The sequence below is a fragment of the Artibeus jamaicensis genome, unplaced genomic scaffold, assembly GCF_021234435.1.
Source record: "Artibeus jamaicensis isolate MK-2021 breed Jamaican fruit bat unplaced genomic scaffold, CSHL_Jam_final contig_519, whole genome shotgun sequence".
NCBI classification, from domain to species: Eukaryota; Metazoa; Chordata; class Mammalia; order Chiroptera; family Phyllostomidae; genus Artibeus; species Artibeus jamaicensis.
In genome coordinates, this window is record NW_026521871.1 from 685,517 (window position 1) to 705,769 (window position 20,253).

A 20,253-nucleotide genomic window follows, 5' to 3' on the forward strand; every position below is an offset into this window, starting at 1 on the left:
TATTTTTTAATATTTGGGAACTAGTTGGAATTAGGTCCCTGCTTCCTTAGATATTTATGTCATTTCTAAATTCTAAAATTTTCTCCATGCTTACTTTTGCCATAAATATTATTTACCAAAATGGGAAATGATTGCATTAAAAATAATAGCACTGCCCATGAATTAAAGGGACTCATTTTTTGTGTAGTTTGCCCCTTCAAAACAACTGTCACTGAGACCTTGGTGATTGGAGGAGGAAGAAACAGCTTTTTTTTATCACAATGTCTCAAACTGGGCACTCGTGACATCCTGGACTGCGTGGTTCTCTGCTGTGTGGGCTGCCCTGCGTATCACAGCATTATCAGCAGCCTTGCTGGCCTCTCCACCCCCAACCCAGAGGCCAGTAAGACCCCCAACTTCCCCGGTAGTAACATCCAACAGTGTCTTCAGATACTGGCAGATGTCCCCTGAAGGACAACATCAAACTTGATTGAGAACCATTATTTAACCCCATTGACACCCATCTGTTTTGCTTATTAAAAATGTTATGCTCTGGTTTTTGTAGGTGCCAATGAAATCAGTGTATGGCTTATTTTTTGTAGAACTTGGATGGGAGACATTTCATGTGAGAATTCCCCCATTTCTTCAGTGGTTGCTTCTGCATCACCTCAGTAATGGAAGTAGCCATTTGGCCAGGTGACACAACCTCCTTTCTGCCGCTCACTAGCAGGGCAGGTTGGGTCAGCCACGGGCAGTGTCCCTGAGCCTCTGCGTTGTTACCTGAAATATGAGGGGAACTATACCTTCCTCTACTTTGTAGTAAGCATGGGACAAGACCCACAGTGCTACCCTGTCCTGTTGGAGGGCTTATTGCTCAATTGGCTGGGGCTCAGGAGAAAGGAGATGAGGAAATACTCAGGTATTCCTACTGTTTTAGTGTAATTTTCTGGGCTTGAGAAAAGACGAGGCAATAAGGAAGAGCCTCAGGGGAAAAGGTAGCTGGAGATGTGTTCCTTCTGGTCTGTGACGACATGATTTCCAGTAAACAGGGAAATAAGAAAAATTAGAACTGAATAGGTTTTTCATGAAGTTAGTTTTTCCAAGGTGAAGAATGCTCCTTTAGAGATGATAATCCTTCCTATCTTTTTTTTTTTTTTTGATGATATAGGCTTTTACTTATGGGAAGGTGGTTGATTATTTGCCTCTCCCTAATTTAATGTAATGTTTCCTCATTTACAAAATAAAAAAATTGACAAATTATGACCAGTTGCTTAAATCAGTTTTACAAAAATTTTCTGGTCTGTGAAATCTAAAGTTTAGGAGGCCTGTGGGAGGCTGGGAAGACAGAATAGGAGTTGGAATGCGTAGGAGTGATGTGTGAATGGGGACTGGGATCCAGAGCAGAGGCGGCAGTGAGAACTCCAGGCTTTCTCTGCCCATTGCTCCCAAGGCCTCTTAATTTAGGGAGCTGCTGAGTTTGAGTTCAAGTCCAGGATTAGATTTCATCACTTGCCTATGTGTTGCCCTTACATACTACCTTTATGGGTTTGACTCATGAATTCTTTTGTTGTGAGGAATGTTAAATCCAAAAGCAAGAGAAAAATTAGGTAAACTGCAAATTTACTGTGCACTGGATATCCCAAAGTATCTGGCTGATTTCTTGTATGTACAAAGCAGTCTCAAAACTTTATGACAACTTTTAAAAGACTATTTCTTTCTTTTTTTATTTTATTTTATTGATTATGCCATTACATTTGTTCTATTTTCCCCCCTACAATCCCCTACACCCTGCACACCCCTCCTCCACCATCCTCCCCTTTAGTTCATGACCACCTGTCTCAAGTTCTTTAGATTCTATATTTCCCATACTATTCTTGCCCTCCCCCCTATCTATTTTCTACCTACCATCTATGCTACTTATTTTCTGTATCTTCTCCCCCCTTCTCCTTCTCCCACTCCCCTGTTGCTAATCCTCCACGTGATCTTCATTTCTATGGTTCTGCTCCTAATCTAGCTGTCCTCTTAATTTGCTTTTGTTTTAGGTGTGGTTGTTGATAACTGTGAGTTTGCTGTCCTTTCACTGTTCATCTTTTTTATCTTCTTTTTCTTAGATAAGTCCCTTTAACATTTCATATAATAAGGGCTTGGTGATGATGAACTCCTTGAACTTGGTCTTATCTGAGAAGCACTTTATCTGTCCTTCCATTCTAAATGAAAGCTTTGCTGGATAGAGCAATCTTGGATGTAGGTCTTTGGTTTTCATGACTTGAAATACTTCTTTCTAGCCCCTTCTTGCCTGTAAGGTCTCTTTTGAAGGAGTTCCCATCAGACTGTCAGCGGATTTCGTAAAAGACCATTTCTATTGTACGAGTATTTGCACGCATGAAGTTCTCCATCTACCTTGATTCTAAGTTTGATTAGAGCCTCATTTACCTTCAAAAATCAACAGGGAATAGCCAGAATCAAATAGGACAGCAAGCAAAATTACCCTGGCACTTGATCACCAGTGTGAGAAACTTGTTGTGTGTCTTCCTCACTGTAAAAGCTCACTGGTCAGCACACACTTCATTGCCAGTGTGAGTTTCTTTTACTTCCCTTCCCTGTGGACAATACAAAATACTCCTTCAAGGCAGTTCCCTTGTTCCTCTTGGATATGTCTTGTTCCAGGATAAAAATTTCATTAAATAACCATGCACTTCTTGAATTTCCCCTGCATCTTAAATGTACTTGACCTGTAAAAGTTATTTTTAATTGAGATTCATCCTGACTGGGACAGTGTGTGCTGCGGTGTGTATAAGTGAAATTGATTCCCCTCTTCTGCTTGTAAGCAAATCCAATTGGCAAAATGAGTATTGACTCACTAAAACCTGAAATCTAATAGTTGAAGAGAGTATAAGCGTCTGCTTGCCATAGCTATCTGGGGCAGCGATTCATAAGAAACTGACAAAGTCAAGGAAACAGCTTTATTTCTTCTGTATTTCACATAATCGCTAAAAAACAGTTCAGATATTGTTTCAGAAAGAGGTTTTTCAAGACATTTAATATCTCCATGGGAGACGGATGGGGCCCTTCATCATATGTCCTTTGCTCTTTGGAAAAACCCGACTCCAGTAAATGGTTCTTTAAGTCTGACTTCCAGACACTTTGAATAATGCAGTGCTACAGGGTTTCCAGCATGAGATCACCTTGCCTTTGTTGGCCATGACCAGTACTTTCTAAGTCTATGATTTTCTAAATTTAAGAGATTGGGATAAAGTTTTATATGATGCCAGGGTTGGCTTCAGTGCAATTAAACAGTTTGGTAATAAAGTTAATTGAAGTGGCTAAATAACAGATGTCCTTATGGAGAAAACAGGAAAATATCCCTCCTATTTTGCAAAAGTACATCGCAGCAGAAAAGTGGTTGTCACACCGATAAGGTTGTTAAAACTCCTCAAGAGATTCGTGGATTTGGCTAGAGAAAAGGATCTGAAATGTTATTTTTCATCAGTGACATTTGAGTGAGTGTTTGCTTTTTGTGGGGAATGGTGAGGCATTTGGAGCCTTTTACCTCAGTTCTGTCATAAAAATGCTTTTCTAAGGAAAGACATGAAGGTGTCCTTAAGCTTTTTTAGACTTTCAAATAATCCCCAAGAACATACCCATTTACTGAGGCTAAGAGCTGTAGGGTCTGGGGTTTCTTTATAAGCCTTCAGTTAACTTTGGACATGAGCCATCGGTTGTGATAGGAATTTAGGACACAAGGTGGCACAGCAGAACCTTGCTGTCTCCGTGGAGGGACGCAGTGGTGAGTTGAGCGAGGCCTGGCAGCTCACCAATAAATCAGGGAGCCGCCCAAGTATTAAGAGCTGTGAAGTAGTCACAGCAGCGATAATGGTGATCAAAAGAAAGGCCAAGCTGCCCCTCCCTTCACTGCATCAGCTCTTCCTGCAGCCCTCAAGATACAAATTCACTTCATAAGCCCAACACATTCCCACATTTATTCAAAAGATGTTTATTGAGCTGAGGACTAGCCCTAGAATAAGAGACTAGGTCCCTGAAATTGAGACAGTAAACAAGTAAATAACAGTAAACAAAATAAACAATTATTTTATTTTTTAAATTTTATTAATTTTACAGAAAGAGAAACATTGATTTGTTGTTCCACTTATTCATTTCATTCAGTGATTCTTGTATGTTCCCTGACCAGGGATCACACCCACAGCCTTGGTGTATTGAGACGATGCTCTAACCAACTGGACTACCTGGCCAGGGCATAAACAATATTTTAGAGAGTACTAGGATCTGTGAAAACAAACTGGGCTGTGTGAATAAAGTGTGACAAGAAGCATCACTTCAGATCTGCTGATGGCCTGTATCCCTGGATGGTTTCTCTGAAGTGACATTTGAGGAGAGCCGTGGGTGACAAGAAGCTACCCACACCTCACTGTGCAGGCACAGTGTTCTGAGCAGAGGGAAGCGCCAGTGGAAATGTCCAGAGGAATGAAAGGAATTAGCCCAGAAGTAGAGGGTGCCAGGCTGGCTGGAGCAAATGAGTAAGGAGAAGAGGAGAAGGAAGTAGAACTAAAGAGGTAGGCAGGGTCAGATCAAGGAGGGCTTTGTGAGACAGGAGAAAGAATTTGTATTTCATCAAAACTGTGCTCAGAAGCCACTGGGACGTGTAACTAGGAAACCATATAATCTGATTTATGCCATAGAGAGATGTCTCTGGCCTCTGAGTGGATGATGAATTAAGGGTTGGAAAATAAATCAGAGAGCCCAGGTTTTAGGCTCTTGAACTTGTTTAGGAAAGAAAAGTCAGTGGCAGTAGAGATGGACAAACATGAATGGAGTTTTGGAGATGTGTGGTGGGAGAGATTAAGAATGTTCAAGAACCTGGCTGGTGTAGCTCAGTGGATTGAGCACGGACCTGCGAACCAGAGGATCATGGTTAGATTCCCAGTCTGGGCACATGCCTGGGTTGCAGGCCAGTTCCTGGCAGGGGACACACGAAAGGCAACCGTACACTGATATTTATCTCCCTCTCTCCTTCCCTTCCCCTCTAAATAAACAAAAATTTAAAAAATAAAAAAAAAAAGAATGTTCAAGAAGTGTGTATGTTTCAGGGGTTTGGTGTCCTATAAAGATAAAATTTAGTATACTCTTTCTTGGTTCTATGCCTAACTTACATTGCTAAAAATAAGAAAACAGGAGAAGGATCATCCTGAAAGTCAGTAATCCTGAAATAAAGGATCATGGCATATATATATATATATATATATATATATATATATATATATATATATATATATATATAATAAGCCATGATCCTTTATGTATATATTTTTAACCTGGAAACAGCTCAGCACCAATTATAGTGATAGGTTTCCCTTTGGGGCCAATGACCTTAAAATAAGGCCTCACACAGCATCCTGTTTTTCCAACCCCAAAAAGGAGTACTTACGGTTTTTTTCTTTCAATGAGTTATTTTGAGCTATTGTTTCATATCCTCCCCACCCCCGCAACCACCACCCATATATCCCACACAGCTAAGAATCCAACTTTCAAGTTTAGAGGAACTGACCTGGAACTTCCAGGATACAAGTTGTCTTCCCCATCCCAGGGAGACCTCAATGAACCATGGATAAGAAGAATGAGTAACAGGGCCAACCCTTACGCAGTTGCTCAGAAAGCAATTCAGATGTGAAATATAGATGGCAGGAAGTCAAGCTGTAAGCCTGGCAGCTGGGGAATCTTTCTCAGAAGACTGAAGTAAGACTCCATGCCTAAACAGCCTAATTATGAACATTTTCAACCCACATAGAGCTAGAGAGCTTTCCTGGAGCCATTTGAGAAGCTGGTTTAATTCCACTCTTTAAAAAGGTAGATATTGGTAGAAATACTCCCTAGAGAAGAAAGACTGGCCTCGTGCAGGTCCATCCTGACAAGTTAGTGGTCTTTTTCAGTGGACAGTTCTTTTCCTTCCCCTTCTAGAGAGAAGACATCGTAGCTCACCCTACTCTGTCACTCCATCTTTTCCCCACCCTTAGTTTTGTAAACAGTCCTCTTATCAGGGAGAGTCATAACACATTTACAAGCTAGAAAAAGTTACTTCCCCTTTTGAAAGAACTTCATATGGATTGGTGACCAAGCAACCTGTTAATTTGGCAGCTTTGAAGACTTGCTTCATTTCCCCTAAATCAGACACCCATGTTTAACATGTGTGGTTTTGAATAGTCAGTGACTTGGGTACTGTCATTTGGAGTAAAGTATCAGAGACATGAGAATAACTCAGCTGACTATGCTTAGACTTCCATGCCATCTATAAAAGGAAATTCCTAAGATCACATCACAACCATGGGTTGATGTCCATGGATTCTATGAAGCTGTGAGCAGAATTTTTTACGAATGCATTTACTAACAAACGCATATGTGCAAACAATGTTGTTTTAATTCCTTTATAGATGGTTATGATCCAAAACAGATTGAGCACCTTTGAAAGAGACAGTTCGGTGTTTAAAAGCACAGGCCCAGCATTTGACCAAGTCTCTTCCTAATTGCTCACCTGACTGTGTGACCTTGGCTCTGTCATTTAACCATCAGTGTCTCAGTTTCCTCATCTGTAAAATAGGGATGATGTTAGTACTTAACTCAGACAGCAGTTATGAAGTGTACACCAATGTCAAAGCTCCCAGGTCTTGCTAGTTATTTTTGCACTCAGCCTTTTCTTTTGAGAAATATAAAGAGAAGCCAAGTTTTCGACCCTTCACAGTTTACTTTACATTTTTTTGAGAGTCAGCAACAACAGGACTGTATGTTATTTCAATGACATCTTTTCACTTTAGACCATTTATCTCTCAGAAACTGCATGATGACAATTTACCCATTTTACCTAGAGTTTTGAGCAGCCCAAAGTAGTAATGACTTCAGGTGTCTCCTCACCTGTGCCAGTACAGGCCTTATGACTTTCAGGTGAAAGGTTCTGTAAACCATTAGTAACTCACCAGCTTCGCAACTCATTTGTTTCTCTTCAGGACTTATTTATTAGGCTATACATACTGTGTAATTAAGGCAGACTTCTCCATAGCTTTAAAGCTATACCGTCATATTCTTAATCTTCTTAATAAGATGCCAACTGACACAACATTGGGAGTTACTTATTTTAAACATCTGAAGTCCAACCATCTCTCTAAATTGTGATGGCCATAATATATCATAATGACCATTACAAGGTCCCCAAAGGAAATAATGTTTTCATCTTTTTGGAGACATTGGTCTGATGCTTCTATTCTTGGCACCTGGTATCATATTTACATTGAAAAATTGTACCATGGGGTTGATTATGACATTTGGCCAGAGAGAGGGGAAAAATGAAACATGTTTAAACTAGAACCATTTTTTCATTTGGTTTTATAGATTCAGTTTTGTGATATATACTGTTTGTAAGGTCCTTCAATGAAAATGTACTCTAGTTTATACTTGGCCTTGCATTTATGCTGGCACACTGATTTAGCTTTAATTTTAAAAATTAAAAATACCTTAAGAGACTTCGTCGCCATTATGCAATGAAGCATCAGTCACTGCACATTGCTTCAGTCCCCAGCCCTGTGACTCAGTGCCCGGCATCCTTCAGTGTTTAGCTCATCCCTCTGACCCTTCTTTACATTGGGTTAGCTTTCCTTCCTTGAGCTCCAGAGAGCAGTGTGCTTCTTTGTGTCATGGCCTAGGCACTGACCACACTGAATTATAACTCACTTTGCTTCCTTCTCTTTTAAAGAATATAGATTGTGAACTCGTCCAGGTCAGGGCCATGTCTGATTTACCTTTATCTCTTCAGCAATGCTTTACCTGACAAATGGCAGAGCTCAGTAAATCTTACAAGGTTGAATAGCCACAGAGCCAGTTCCTTCTCATGACTCAGGTCTTGGCTCAAATACTGTCTCTTAAACAAAGACATGCTTGAATGCCCAGTACAATGAGCTCTGCATACCAAGAACAGCCTGTTTGTTAGCCTGTTTTACTTTCCTCACCCAGGTTATCACTCTGAAATTACTAAATTGCTTATTCTCTCTTTCCCCACAGAACATGAGGACTGTGGAAAAAGGCTCTCATAGGCCTTGTTCACTGCTTTATTTCATACCAACTCTTGGCACATAGTAGGCCCTTACCACAGTTTGGTTAAATGAATGAGTGAATTTTCCCCTTTTTTCTTCCTGCCCTCAGTGGGAAAAGTTAGGACTGACTTTACCTATCTTTTCCAGTTTTCTGGACTGTCCTTAGCATTTTACTGGTAAGGTTAGGGCACTTAATATTTATTTCATGGTTTATATATTACATATAAAGCAAACAAAAAAACTACTTAGCAGAGGATAGTACACACAGCTTCTTTTTATAAGGGTTACTGGTCATTAATATTAATTGTTTAGAGCCACTGATTTGCAGTCAACCATCAATTCTGCATTTCTGGGTAAATCGTAGATTTCCTCACTGTATTTTTTCTGCACCCCTCTCTATATCTCTTCTTCACCAAATTCTTAGTATTCTGCTCCATCATCATACTCCTCCTCAATTACCTATAAGATTCATTATTTTTTATGCAGGAGCATGTTGCTGATAAATACTAGTGTCCTAGTGTGTTCTTTAATGAATTTTCTCTCTTCAAAAAATTTTTTTTCTGAATGTGCCCTTTAGATCTTTCCAAGAAAGAAAGGGAGAAGCAGGCAATGAAACATTTCCCTTTCTGCTTGATCCTTCTCATGTAGATCCTTCTCACTTCTACTTGTAGATACAGTATTTTACATATACTGCCCTTACGAGAGGCACAAACTTTGGTGATCTTGCCCTGGGAATTGCATCTAACACCATAGTGATGTCCTTGGGCAAGGATTATTTAACCTGAGGATTATGGGACCGAACAAAATGGACTTCTCAAGGCCACTGGTCAAGATTTCAGAGACTGCTTAAAATAATATGCAAAATTGTATGCTTCCGTATACCTTTGCTTGAGAGAGGCTCTTAACAGCTTCTAATTCTAATGTCTTCAATCAAGACGTGGACCAGTAATTTAGCAGCACAGACAACTGAGTAGAAATGGCAGTCACTGAGTCAAGAAAGAGCTAGAACTCAGGTTACTTGGTAATTTAGCACTGTGCTGAAGCCAGTGAGTACACACCATCGTCCAAGCACACTCAGGATGGCCGCAGTACTCAGTGCTTAGCTGTTCATGCTTCTAGCTGTGTTTTATGTAAAACGTAGAAAACTTGGAAAATACTGAAAAGACTTGAATCACCTATTAATTATAGCATTCAGAAACAGTATTTTAATGCATTTCCTTCTAGTCTTCGAGTGTATGATATATGCATGTGATTGTATATTTTTAAACAATAAATTTATGTTCTACGACAGTTTCTGTCCTGCTTTTCATGACTTATATCATTACCATTTCCCACATCACTATTCTTCTTTGTACTAATTTTTAATGGATTCATAATTTTTCAGCTTATTGATATAATAATCTGCTTAATCCTCTGTTCATGGAAGTTCATATTGTTTCCAGTTTTTAACGTCCTTTAAATAATCCTGTGAACATCTTTTTAAATTTGTTTTATTTATGGATTTTAGAAAGAGAAGAAGAGAGAGAAAGATAGAGAAACATCGATTTGTTGTCCCATTTATTTACGTATTCATTGGTTGATTCTGGTATGTGCCCTGACTGTGGATTGAACCCACAACCTTGGCATATGGGGACAGGGCTTTAACCAACTGAGCTACCTGGCCATGGCTTGCAAATCTTTTTTATGTAAATCTTTGAGACATTTTAATTATTTCCTTAGTAAAAACTCCTAACGATGACTTTATTGAGTTAAAGTTAGCTATGTGTTTTTTTTTGTCCTGCATTTAGGATTATATTTTGATAGATTATAGAATAAGAGAGAAGGCTAGGGGTCTGAGCTGAATGCACTCGGGAGTAACCTAATCCCATCCCCTCACCAAGTTCTCAGTCTTCTGCCTTTGGTGGCTTTTCGGTGGTCTCCACGAACTACCTGTCTCTTTCACGCTGTTTCTCTAAATGTATGTATGTCAGTTCCCTGCTCCTTGCACATTGCATTACCTGGTTAAGGTGCAATACAGTTTTTAATGCAACATTTGCTATGCAAAACTCTGAAATATCTCATGTGTTCAGTGACACGTGGATCAGTGACATAGACACAGTGTTTGTTAGAATGCTGAGGAGGGAACCAAAATGATAAAGTAGATTTTTATGATTTATTGATCCATTCTGCATGTGATGGTGACTTTAGAATTCACCCCTTCGAAGACCTTTGAAGAATTTTCTCGATTCTGTTAGTTAGTGAGTTTGGTAGACAGTCTCACTTTCTTTAAACCTAGAAGAGGAAGTAAGGTTCAGGAAGTCCCATCTCTTTCCAAACAACTCAGGTTTTGCTCATCTCTGTGCTCACATGGTCATGCTTGGCTTCTGTCTAGTTCCCAGGTAGCACAGCTGGGCTATCCAACATCATTCTTATTCTTCCTATTTCCATTTAATCAACAGGGAAGATGCAAGTCTTAATTTCAACAGAGTGCTGAAACTCTGTATGTATAGAAGTAATAACTCTTGGATGTAGAGATCAGTGAGGGCTGTACAGATTTTAAAGTGCAATAAAATGTCCTGAAATTTAACTTACTTAACGAGGTGGTGTAGAGCTTTGTTTATTGTGGCATCTTTGTATATACGTATATGTGTATTTATAAATGAATAAAGCTTTTCCAGTTGTAGAAAATAAAACAAGTAAAAAAGCCATCCTGGATCCCATGAGTTAAATAACAATGCTGTTTTGGTATATAACCTTTGAGTCTTTGTTTCCAAATGTGTATGTATTCTGTTATATTTTTACTGTTTTTATATAATTGTGTTTCACCATTATAGAATTTCACTAAAATAACATTTTCTACTTAATTATATGAGAACATATTCAGGGGCATAGTTTATGGCCTTGATATTTAAAAGGAAGGCGTTTTCTCCTCCTTGTGTTCATTGGTCAGATCCCAGTCACTAGCAGACAGTTAGCCTTTTGTTTCTCCAAAGGGACACCTTCTTGTAGGGAACCTTAAAAATTCAGTTCCCGGGCTTTCCTCACTTCTGTAGATCACACTTAGGTTCATGCTTTGAACATACACTTCCCTTTTAAAGTTTTCTGGGGTCCCTTTGAAGTAGCATTTGCCACCTTCTAGGCTGTCAGAGCAGACGGTGTCATCCATGAGTTCTTTCTTCTGCTTCCTTTCAAAATCCCTCTTCCTCTTCCTGGAGGGAGCAGACGAACCCATTCAGACACGTGCTGTTCCCACTCATGTGCTTCCTGTGGAACATGCGATTTATGCAAAAATCTTCCCCCTGGGAACACGAAGTGTGCCTTTGTCCTGAGGAAAACCACCTAAGTGCTGCGAAGTTCGGGACTGAGCTTCTTGCTGTCGTCCAGCCAGTGTGTGGTGGCCAACAGTTAACTCCCGCCAGACAAGAGCCACATCCTCCGATTTCCAGGCCTTGGAGGACTCTGCCAAATGGTGGCCTTTTTTGAGTGTTTTCCATTAGTCTCCCAGCTGTTTTCTATCCATCTGAATAGTTTGGGATAAAATAAATTATAAATTGTATCAGAAGCTTTGTTCCAGCATTCATATTAATTATATTATTTACATTTTAAAACCTAATGAATGCATGGACTCCAAACAAATCTTTCTTGTTGTTTTAAAGCAGTCAAATGGAGTCTCCTGAGTTTTTACTTTTAAAATACTAAATTGTGGCCTGTTTACATCCTGTAAAAAGTAGGTTTTCAATAACTAGTAAGTAAACAGGAACAAATTCCTCTTTGTGTTTTCATTGTTGTAAAATACAATTTGGGTCAACTGAGCCGGGGCCATCAGAGTGTGCTTCAGACAGTTAATGGTGGAAGGGACATTAAGTAGTTAGTGGATATTTTTAAATTAATATTTCATTGTCTTAGCCAGATGTGAATATGGTGTTTCAGATAAAAAATACGAATTTAAGGCTAAATTCTGCCTAAACTAGTTTCTGGGTCCCTGCCTTCCCTTGTGCCACCAGAAGTGTCCAGGTTACCAGTTTGGTGTGGACAGTCATGGAAGGACAGTCACTGCTGCTGCGCCTGTGTCCGAGTGCGGTTAGCACCTGTGTCCTCCCGCACCTGCCACTCTGCAGCCTGCTGTTCTCACTCAGCCTTGTGTTTAGGAACCATCCACGTTGTTACCCACAGAGATGGCTCATGTCTTTGAACCTCTGCGGACTGCCTTATAGGTTGGCTGAACCACAGTTTATTTAGGACTTCCACTGGTTTCCAGGTTCCCTTTATACCCGCAGTGCTGCAGTGAGCATCCTTACACAGGCACCTTTGAACACGTGTGTGTATGTCTGCGATAGACAAGGAAAAATGCCCTTTATTTCACGTGTGAAAATCTTTAGAGGCTGGGCATTTAAGATGACCATAGTCTTATAAATGACTAGCAAAGTGTGGGATGAAGCCATTTTCCCTGACTCCTCTTACCTAGTTGGACACACTCTATACATTTTTGTAGGGAGTCATAGGGATTCTGGGAAAAGCCAAGTTTAGTGGTGAAACCTTGTTCCCTTTAATTATTAATAAGGCCAGTCTGAATTGGGAAAAGTCTGAACTTTAAGATATAATGTTATGTAATTTTGAAATACATAACACCATGAACCACACTGATATAACTTGATAAAATTCATTAAGGATATCATATTCATGAATAAATAAAAACACTTAATAATTATTTTTAAGAATAATGGCATGAATAAATTATCCAACGCAGTTATTCTCTTCCATAGCTAAAATATTTCCCCGACAATATGTCTTATATTTTAACATGCTCGACAAGTGATTTTGGCTAGAGTAGAAAAAAAACAGAGCCACTTCCTCCCTGAATGGTGTCAGTTCGCAAAGGAAGAGAAAAGGGGAGGACGATGGAGGGCCTCCCCCTTATCAGGTACGAGGCTTTTAAAAATTCTGTCCATTTATTTACCATAACAATCTTGGCGAGGGTTACTATCTCCCTTTCATAAACTGAGACACTGAAGCTTAGAGGGCTCTAAAGCAGTTCGCTGAAAGTTGCCTCTTGAGTCTACTTGACGCAAAAGAGTCATACTCTCTATACCCTACTGTAGTTTCCTTAGATGTGGTCCTCACATCTAAGGTCCTCACATCCCCCCTGGAATATATGTTCATATGCAGATTCCTGGCCCCTGCCAGGTGAGGCCCAGGGATCCTGCGTTTCTAACACGCTACCAGGTGCATCTTAAGCCCTCCGACGTCTGAGAGCCACTCAGCCAGTCTTTGGTCACCTCATTTGGGTGATGTGATAAAGCCCTGCCAAAAGAGTGCCCTCATGCCTTTCAGGACCCATGACCCCGCTCAGGCCTAAACCGCAGTGGACGCATTCCCCTTGCTCCTTGTACGGCTTCTTCCTTCCTCACCCACTTCTGGGGCTTTGTGCTACTTGCACTGAACTTAAGATTGGCTCCTGCTTCGTCAAGTCACTTCACAAAGAATAGGCATCCTCACACTACATGGGGATCATTTTTCTTCAAAAGGTTGAAATTTCCAGTGCAAAATCATCAGATCCCAAGGGTATCTTTGGTGTCTAATACAGATGGAATCTGCATTTTGCATTCTAATCCTCGCTCAAACCAGAAAAGAAAAAAAAAGAAAAAACAAAGAAAACGAGAGGGTAGCTTGCGGAAATGTTTACCTTTGAAATGCCGTTGGATGCTTCAATTATCCTTTCTACACCTCCTTTGCTACCCCCTGGGGGCATGCTTCCCTTATCTGCCCCATCCCTCCAGACTTGCCTAGAAGTGAGGAGCTCCAAGGTCCCTTCCAGCTGTCTTACTTTCACTAAGGACAGTGTTTTGGAAGAGCCAGCCAGGTTCCGTGACCGTCTTTGTTCCCTCTGCCTTCCTCTATCTCCACTATTATCTTTTCTGTCTCAGCTCTATAAAATTTCTCTTTTTTACTCCCCAACGACCTGCAGTCCCTGGGAGGGGGTGGTCCTAGCTGGGTTCTTTCCAGCAGGCTGAATAGGAGTTTGCTTGGATGACTGCTGCACACGGAGAGGCACATCCGTGACCCAGATGGGGGTCTTAGACCAGTTCACATGTATGTTCTGTGCTGGCAAAAGAGCATTGTCTTTGTTTTGGTGTTCTCCTCATCCAAATAAAGATGGCATTTCCTCTGCTGACAGAGAAAAAAAGAAAGACCCCCCCCTCCAAAAAAAAGGAAATAAATAAATTTTAACCATGTACTCCACTGAAATTAAATACACACCCCCTCCTCTGTTCTTATTGGTCCACTTCAATCGACAAGTGGATCGGTGGAAAGGAAATATCCTGGACTTAATTGTAAGTTAAGTCTCTCTTAATCCAGAAGAGCATTTGAGATTCTGTCCAAGTGTTCAATTTCCCAGGCCGCCGAGGTCTGTGAATTCCTTTTCCCAGCCTCCAGGCTGCTGCAGTACAAGTCAGCATAGCTAATGCAGATAGATCTCCTGCCTCCCGTCTCCTCCTCCCCTGCTTTGATTCGATATGAACAGCCTGGTAACTCCAGTGCTGGGGAGGAATCTGACATAACTCTGCAGATGGCCAGGTTGCCCTGAAACACCTGGGGGTTGTTCTTTCCCGAAAAGGTAACATTTATATGCTAATGATTCTCCCCCCTACCCCACCCCTCCTTGTTGCATTTTTTTCCAGGACTGCCAGTTCCTAAGAAGAGCCCTAAGTCGGTAAGGACTTGCCAGGTGCTTATTTGGGGAGTGGGGGGCTGTTGGTGGTGGGAGGGGACTCCACTGAATGTGTGTGTTTCAGAACGGATAGATAGACAGGAGCCTGGCTCCGTAGATTAAGTTCTGGGGATCTGTTTAGTATAGAAGGTATTTGGGTTCGTCTTTAACTGTCCAGTGATTGTGGGAAGGTTGTGGCAGCCGGGATAAAGAATGCAGGATTGGAATCTTCTCTATGTAAATGCATTACAACTCCCTTTCAAATGGATGAGTTTCTCAGATGTTTTAACTTGAGAGAAATGCTATTGTTTCTTTTGGGAGGAGAAGGGAAGAAAAGCTCCATCTGCTTCCCGGGTAGCCTTGCTCTCAACTGGTGTTTCCAGTCGTTCACATAGGTAGACGCTCCCCCTGAGCTTTCCTATGCACTGGATGACTAATGATTTACAAAATTAAAAAACCTGTAGGTTTAAGGAGGAACTGTTCTGCCCTATATGTGTGTCCATGCTCACATGGAACAATGTTCACTGCCCCAGCACTGAGAATAAGACATTTCCTTGCTGTGGAAGTCCTTTGTTGTTTTGCTCGCTTTAGCAGCATTATGCTGCAGGTATAGGGTTCTTTAAAAAAAATCAATGTTTGCTGTCCTTTCTAATCTGGTTTCCCTGAAGATGCATTACCTAGTTGACATGGTAGCTAATAGCTTGGTAGAGGCTGTAGTGTTTTGATTGGTGGTGTGAGCTTCTCCCAGGGCACTGACAACAAATTAAAATGCTACTTACAAACTCAAAATCGGGGACCCCAATGCCTGTGAAATTGATCCGGGTGGAGGAGGGTTCCCAATTCATTGGCATTCAGATAAAGAGCAGCCACTTCCATGTGGCTTAGAATATTTGGGGGAGGGAAATTTTACAGCTTCCTGTCACCAGGAAAGGAGAACCTTAAAACTTTGTGGCTCATGGCACTGCAGCTGAATTCTCTTCACCTGCCTCCAAGCCTGGCAGCAGGAGGCAGAAGTTTATTAAGGAGATGAGAGAGGGAGCTTTCTGCATTCTGAAGCCCTGCTCCCAAGTTGTCCTAAGAGAAAAACTGCAATAATTGATGTGATTGCAATGGCTTAGTGTCATGGTGATTGGGACACGTGACTTCAAGGCTGCTTCCCTTGTCAGTTTGTGTTAATGTCCAGGCAGAAAAGTGCTGGTAGGTACTGACCAAGATGCCAGAGCCTGTCTCTGTGTGTGTGTGTGTATACACATGCACATGGGTCTTCCCATCCCTGGGTCATAGCCAGGAACCTGATCAGCCTGCAGAAAAGAGAAGAAATCTGGAGGATGTATCACATGAGCTTGGGTTAGCAGGAGCCACCCCTTTTCCCCCCACCCTCAGCCATGCTACATAGACTTATTTTACACACCCACATGGAACAGAGTCTTGGCCAGGAGCATACTGGGGGAGATTCAGCAGTTTTGCACAGGCAACAAGACATCAGGTGGCATGGTGTGCTTTTTGTTCTGCATCCCATTCAAACTTACTGTGCACTAGGATTTTTGTAGATTCATTTGCAACTCTTCTTCCCCAAAGTGTTTTGGAATTCCTTGCTGTGCTCAAAGGTCACAGACAGGTATAGAGCCTGCGTTCAGAGTCAGCTGAAAGAATTCCCTGTGACAGTTTATTTTTGTAGAAGCCATGTCATTAGCAAGAGCAAGCCAATTACTCAGACTGCATTCCTAGGAAAAAAAGCTCTCTCAACTGCTTTGCCCACAGTCTGCCGGCTCTTAATTACCTCAAGCCAAGAGGCTGGAGTGTTGCTGGGTTAGAGAAGAATGAGCCCCAGCTTGGGGCTTGTCCTTACCCGATATCTGTGCCAGGACAGGGATGATGGTTTTCACAGCACTGCTGGCACACTCCGGCACCTGCTGGACAAAATTTGGGGTATTGCAGCCAAGGTCTGCTGCTGCCAGTAGAGTATGGCTGACATCTGTGATCAGTTGGAGCACTGTACAGGTGGGCAGAATGCTGCTTCCCTTTGCCGGTCTGAGTGTCGGTGACTTCCTGCCAGAGAGACAGACGAGTGTGGGGTTTTTCCACTGGGGGCTGAGGGAATCCACAGGGTTGCTGCACGTCTTGTTCCTGGACAGCCATTCACGTAATGACAGGCAGGCCAGGTTTGCAGGCTGCGTAGTAAAATGCCTGGGCTGCGATGGGCTTAGATTTACCATCAGTTCTGTGAATATACTGTCTTACCCAGCAACATGTGTTTTTCTCTTTTCTTAGAGGCTCCTGACACTGTTGGCTTGCTCATGTGACCAACAGCTTCTTTTTGCCCTCATGCCTTAAAAAAAAACAGTACTTTTAATAATTAGGTAGTTGGGTTTTTATTAGAACAGAGGGATTTATCTTTTTGATCTGGGTTCCCCTCTTGGATGGCCTTGATAGTTTACTCTTAATAAGCAACTTCACCTACTAGATGTAGTTTAATTTTGACTCTATGGTTTATATACTCACTGGGAACAATAGCATTGTCTTAATGAAATTTCATTAATTTAATACTTGGACACCCATAACACCAAAGATTTTCCTGCCAAATGGCAGGGACAAGAATAAGACACATTTGCTGTCAGGTTTCAGATCTTACTAGGAAACCGATTCTGTGGCCCAGCGTAATCTCCCTGACTGGAAACTCGGGTGAGAGAGTGTTGGTCTAGATCACACACAAGAATTTAAAACCCTGCGTATCATAGAAACCTCTGGATTTTAAGTTAATATCCATGGATGTTTTCTCACTTGTTCATTTCTCACTTGTGCTTCTGTTTGTCCCTTCCTTCATCTGTCCACTTGTCCATCTGTCCAACTGCCATCTATCCATTTATCTACCAGTACATTTACCTTTTATTCATTCATTCAAATATTCATTCATTTACTTAGCAAGTAAATGAAGAACCTACTAAGTGTCAGGTTTTGTGTGCAGCACCGAGAATGCTATAATAAATAAGATCTCATGGTACCTTTGTTTTTGGAGCTTACAAACACAAAATTTATTGATTGTTACTTTCAAAAAATAGATTCATTGTCACAAATCACCAAAATGTTGTAATGGTTCTGTTCCCACAATAAGCATTAACCAAATACCTTCTCTGTCAGACCGGTGCCAGTGTGCATCAAGAACTAAAACAGAAGACAGTCCTGCCCTCCTGCCGGCAAGGAGAGACCAACAGCCACACAAAACAGTCAGATCGACAGAGATCCTCCTCACGGGGCTTAAAGTCTGATGAGCATATACTTTCACAAGTTGACAAAGCAGAACCAAGTACACAGTTAATGAAAGTCATTCAGCTCTAAATTGCAATTACCTAAGTTCAATACTCATATAAAGCCATAGAAAAGACCCAAAATTGAGTTAGGTGCTGTAGTTGAGCTGTGAAGTTCTTTCAAGTTTACTAGCAGCCTGAGCAATGTAGGAAACCACATTATTTACTGTGTCAGATCAAAGAAAGCATACCATGTTCACTAAGGAGATACAATGTTCTCAGTGACTAAAAAACTTCGCATGCAGAGTTTTCACAAGGGGGTCACTGAGTTGGAGTTAAGGCAGTCTCTCCAACAACCTCTTGCAAACGCAGCAAGTTGAAAGCTAGCTGTCGTGACAGGCTTCTGTTCCATTGTCTTCTGTTCCTTTCCCCTGGGAAGGATGCTAAGGACTTCACTGGCAACTAGTCACTGAGAGATGTCAGGGAGAGCTCTCTAAGATACTGTGCACCGTGAAGGAGCCCAGACTGGCTCGTCCAGTTTTATGTGTCCTGCCTCTTCCTGAAACTCTCCTGGTTGTCAGCAGGACTCTGATGCCACTTGTCCTTCAGCCAGAGCAGTAGTACACACCATCAAAAGTTCCTGCAGGCTGCAATGTGAGGAGTAGACGGGAGAAGGACTTAAATAAGCCTCCTTGTCTCTCACCTCCCACAGCAACTCATACCCTCCACCCTTTGCAGCCCTAGAAAATAGACTTTGCAGTTGTGTTAGATGCTTTACATTCAGTGTGAACTAAAATTCATTTTCCTATCCAGTCAATACCTCCCTTTTCTTCTCCATTAACTCCTCTTGCCTGCCTTTTTGGAAGAAGTTGTTTGACTTAGGCCTATAAATAGTAAAAGACGGAGTCAAAAACAAGGACCATCAGCTAGCTGCTTTGCCTTGTATTTGAATCTCTGATTTCTGTACAACCTTTAATGACATTGGCCTAATATCTCATCAGCACTTGGAGTTTTTCCTGTTGTCCATGTAAATTGCTGCAGTGGCCTTCAATCTTGGCAGATAAGTGAACTGCAAATAATTTTGTTTTAAAATGTATCGATTTGTCATTTTTAAGCTACACGAATTCTTTTCATCATTAAAGCTCCTAAGTGCTGTCCATATTCATTTGCTCTTCCAAGCGAATATTTTCAGCGTACTTTACAAGTACCTTCATTTTGAAATGATTCTGTGAAATACTGATGAGCTGATGTTTTCCCCATTTCCGTTTATAAAAACCATTGCATCTTCCCAATCTCCCTGGCCTGTCAGTAGTAAGGAAATCATTCATTATAGGGAGATGGATACAATTTTAGTTTTAAAAGTCTTATGGCTAGTATGTGGCCAAGGACTTGTATGGAGTTTTCAAAAATAAGCCCATTTTTTTTCTAGTTGGTTCTGATTTTATATTCAGAAATTAAACTCTTGATTCAAAAACATCAGTCCAGTGACAACAGAGCATTGGAAATACTCGCCTCAACACATGGCAACCCTTTCCAACCAGTTACTGAAGCCGGGACCTGGGAAGTGAACGCCCATGTTTGTGAGCTCTCGCCTTTCCCCTCCTGCCCCGTCCCGTGTTCAGTCTGTGAGCAGTCCCTATTGACTCTGGCAGCAAATTTCTTTTAACTTCACTTGTCCCTCTAGTTTGTCACTACCACTCCCATCGTATAGACCTCGCTGGGCTCCTCCCCGGACACACAGTAGTTTCCTGACTGCTCTCTGCTTCCACTCCCATCGCCACCAACCTTGACACCACCCAGCAGCCAAACCAAAGTTTCTGGATGCGAGGTGGCTCCTGGCGCATACCTGCTTTCCTGTTATTAATACAGTTCCTCCTCCCCTGAACTGAGAATGAAACTCAGTGTCCTTAAAGTAACCCACAAGGCCCTTTCACTGTTTAGTCTCCAAGTTCATCTAAGACGGCCCCGGACCCTTCCTGTGCCATGCTAGCCTTCTCTCTGTTCTCAAACACTCCAAACTCATTTTGCTTTGAAGACTTAGCACACGCTGCTTCCACTGATGGAATGTTCTTTCAGAGGCCTCTCGTTACCTAGCTAAAGGGCACTGCATTATGTTGTTATCAGTCTGTTACAATTATTTGATTAATATTCACCTATACATACAAACACATACAACCCTACATATACACAGAGGTTCATATTCTAACAGCTCGGCTACCATCTCTTTCTTACTTACACACTGCTTCCC

The 20,253-nt window shown here is 41.5% G+C and overlaps 1 protein-coding gene across 14 annotated transcripts in view; it reads left to right on the forward strand.

Moving 5' to 3' along the window:
- MAGI1 (membrane associated guanylate kinase, WW and PDZ domain containing 1) overlaps positions 1 to 20,253 on the forward strand; it is a 627,829-nt gene that overhangs the window by 568,523 nt on the left and 39,053 nt on the right. For all 14 annotated transcript variants that reach the window (XM_053669009.1, XM_053669011.1, XM_053669012.1 and 11 more), the window contains one exon: positions 14,732 to 14,763. In XM_053669009.1, coding sequence (XP_053524984.1) covers positions 14,732 to 14,763 — 32 coding nt within the window. The remainder of the gene's footprint in view (positions 1 to 14,731; positions 14,764 to 20,253) is intronic.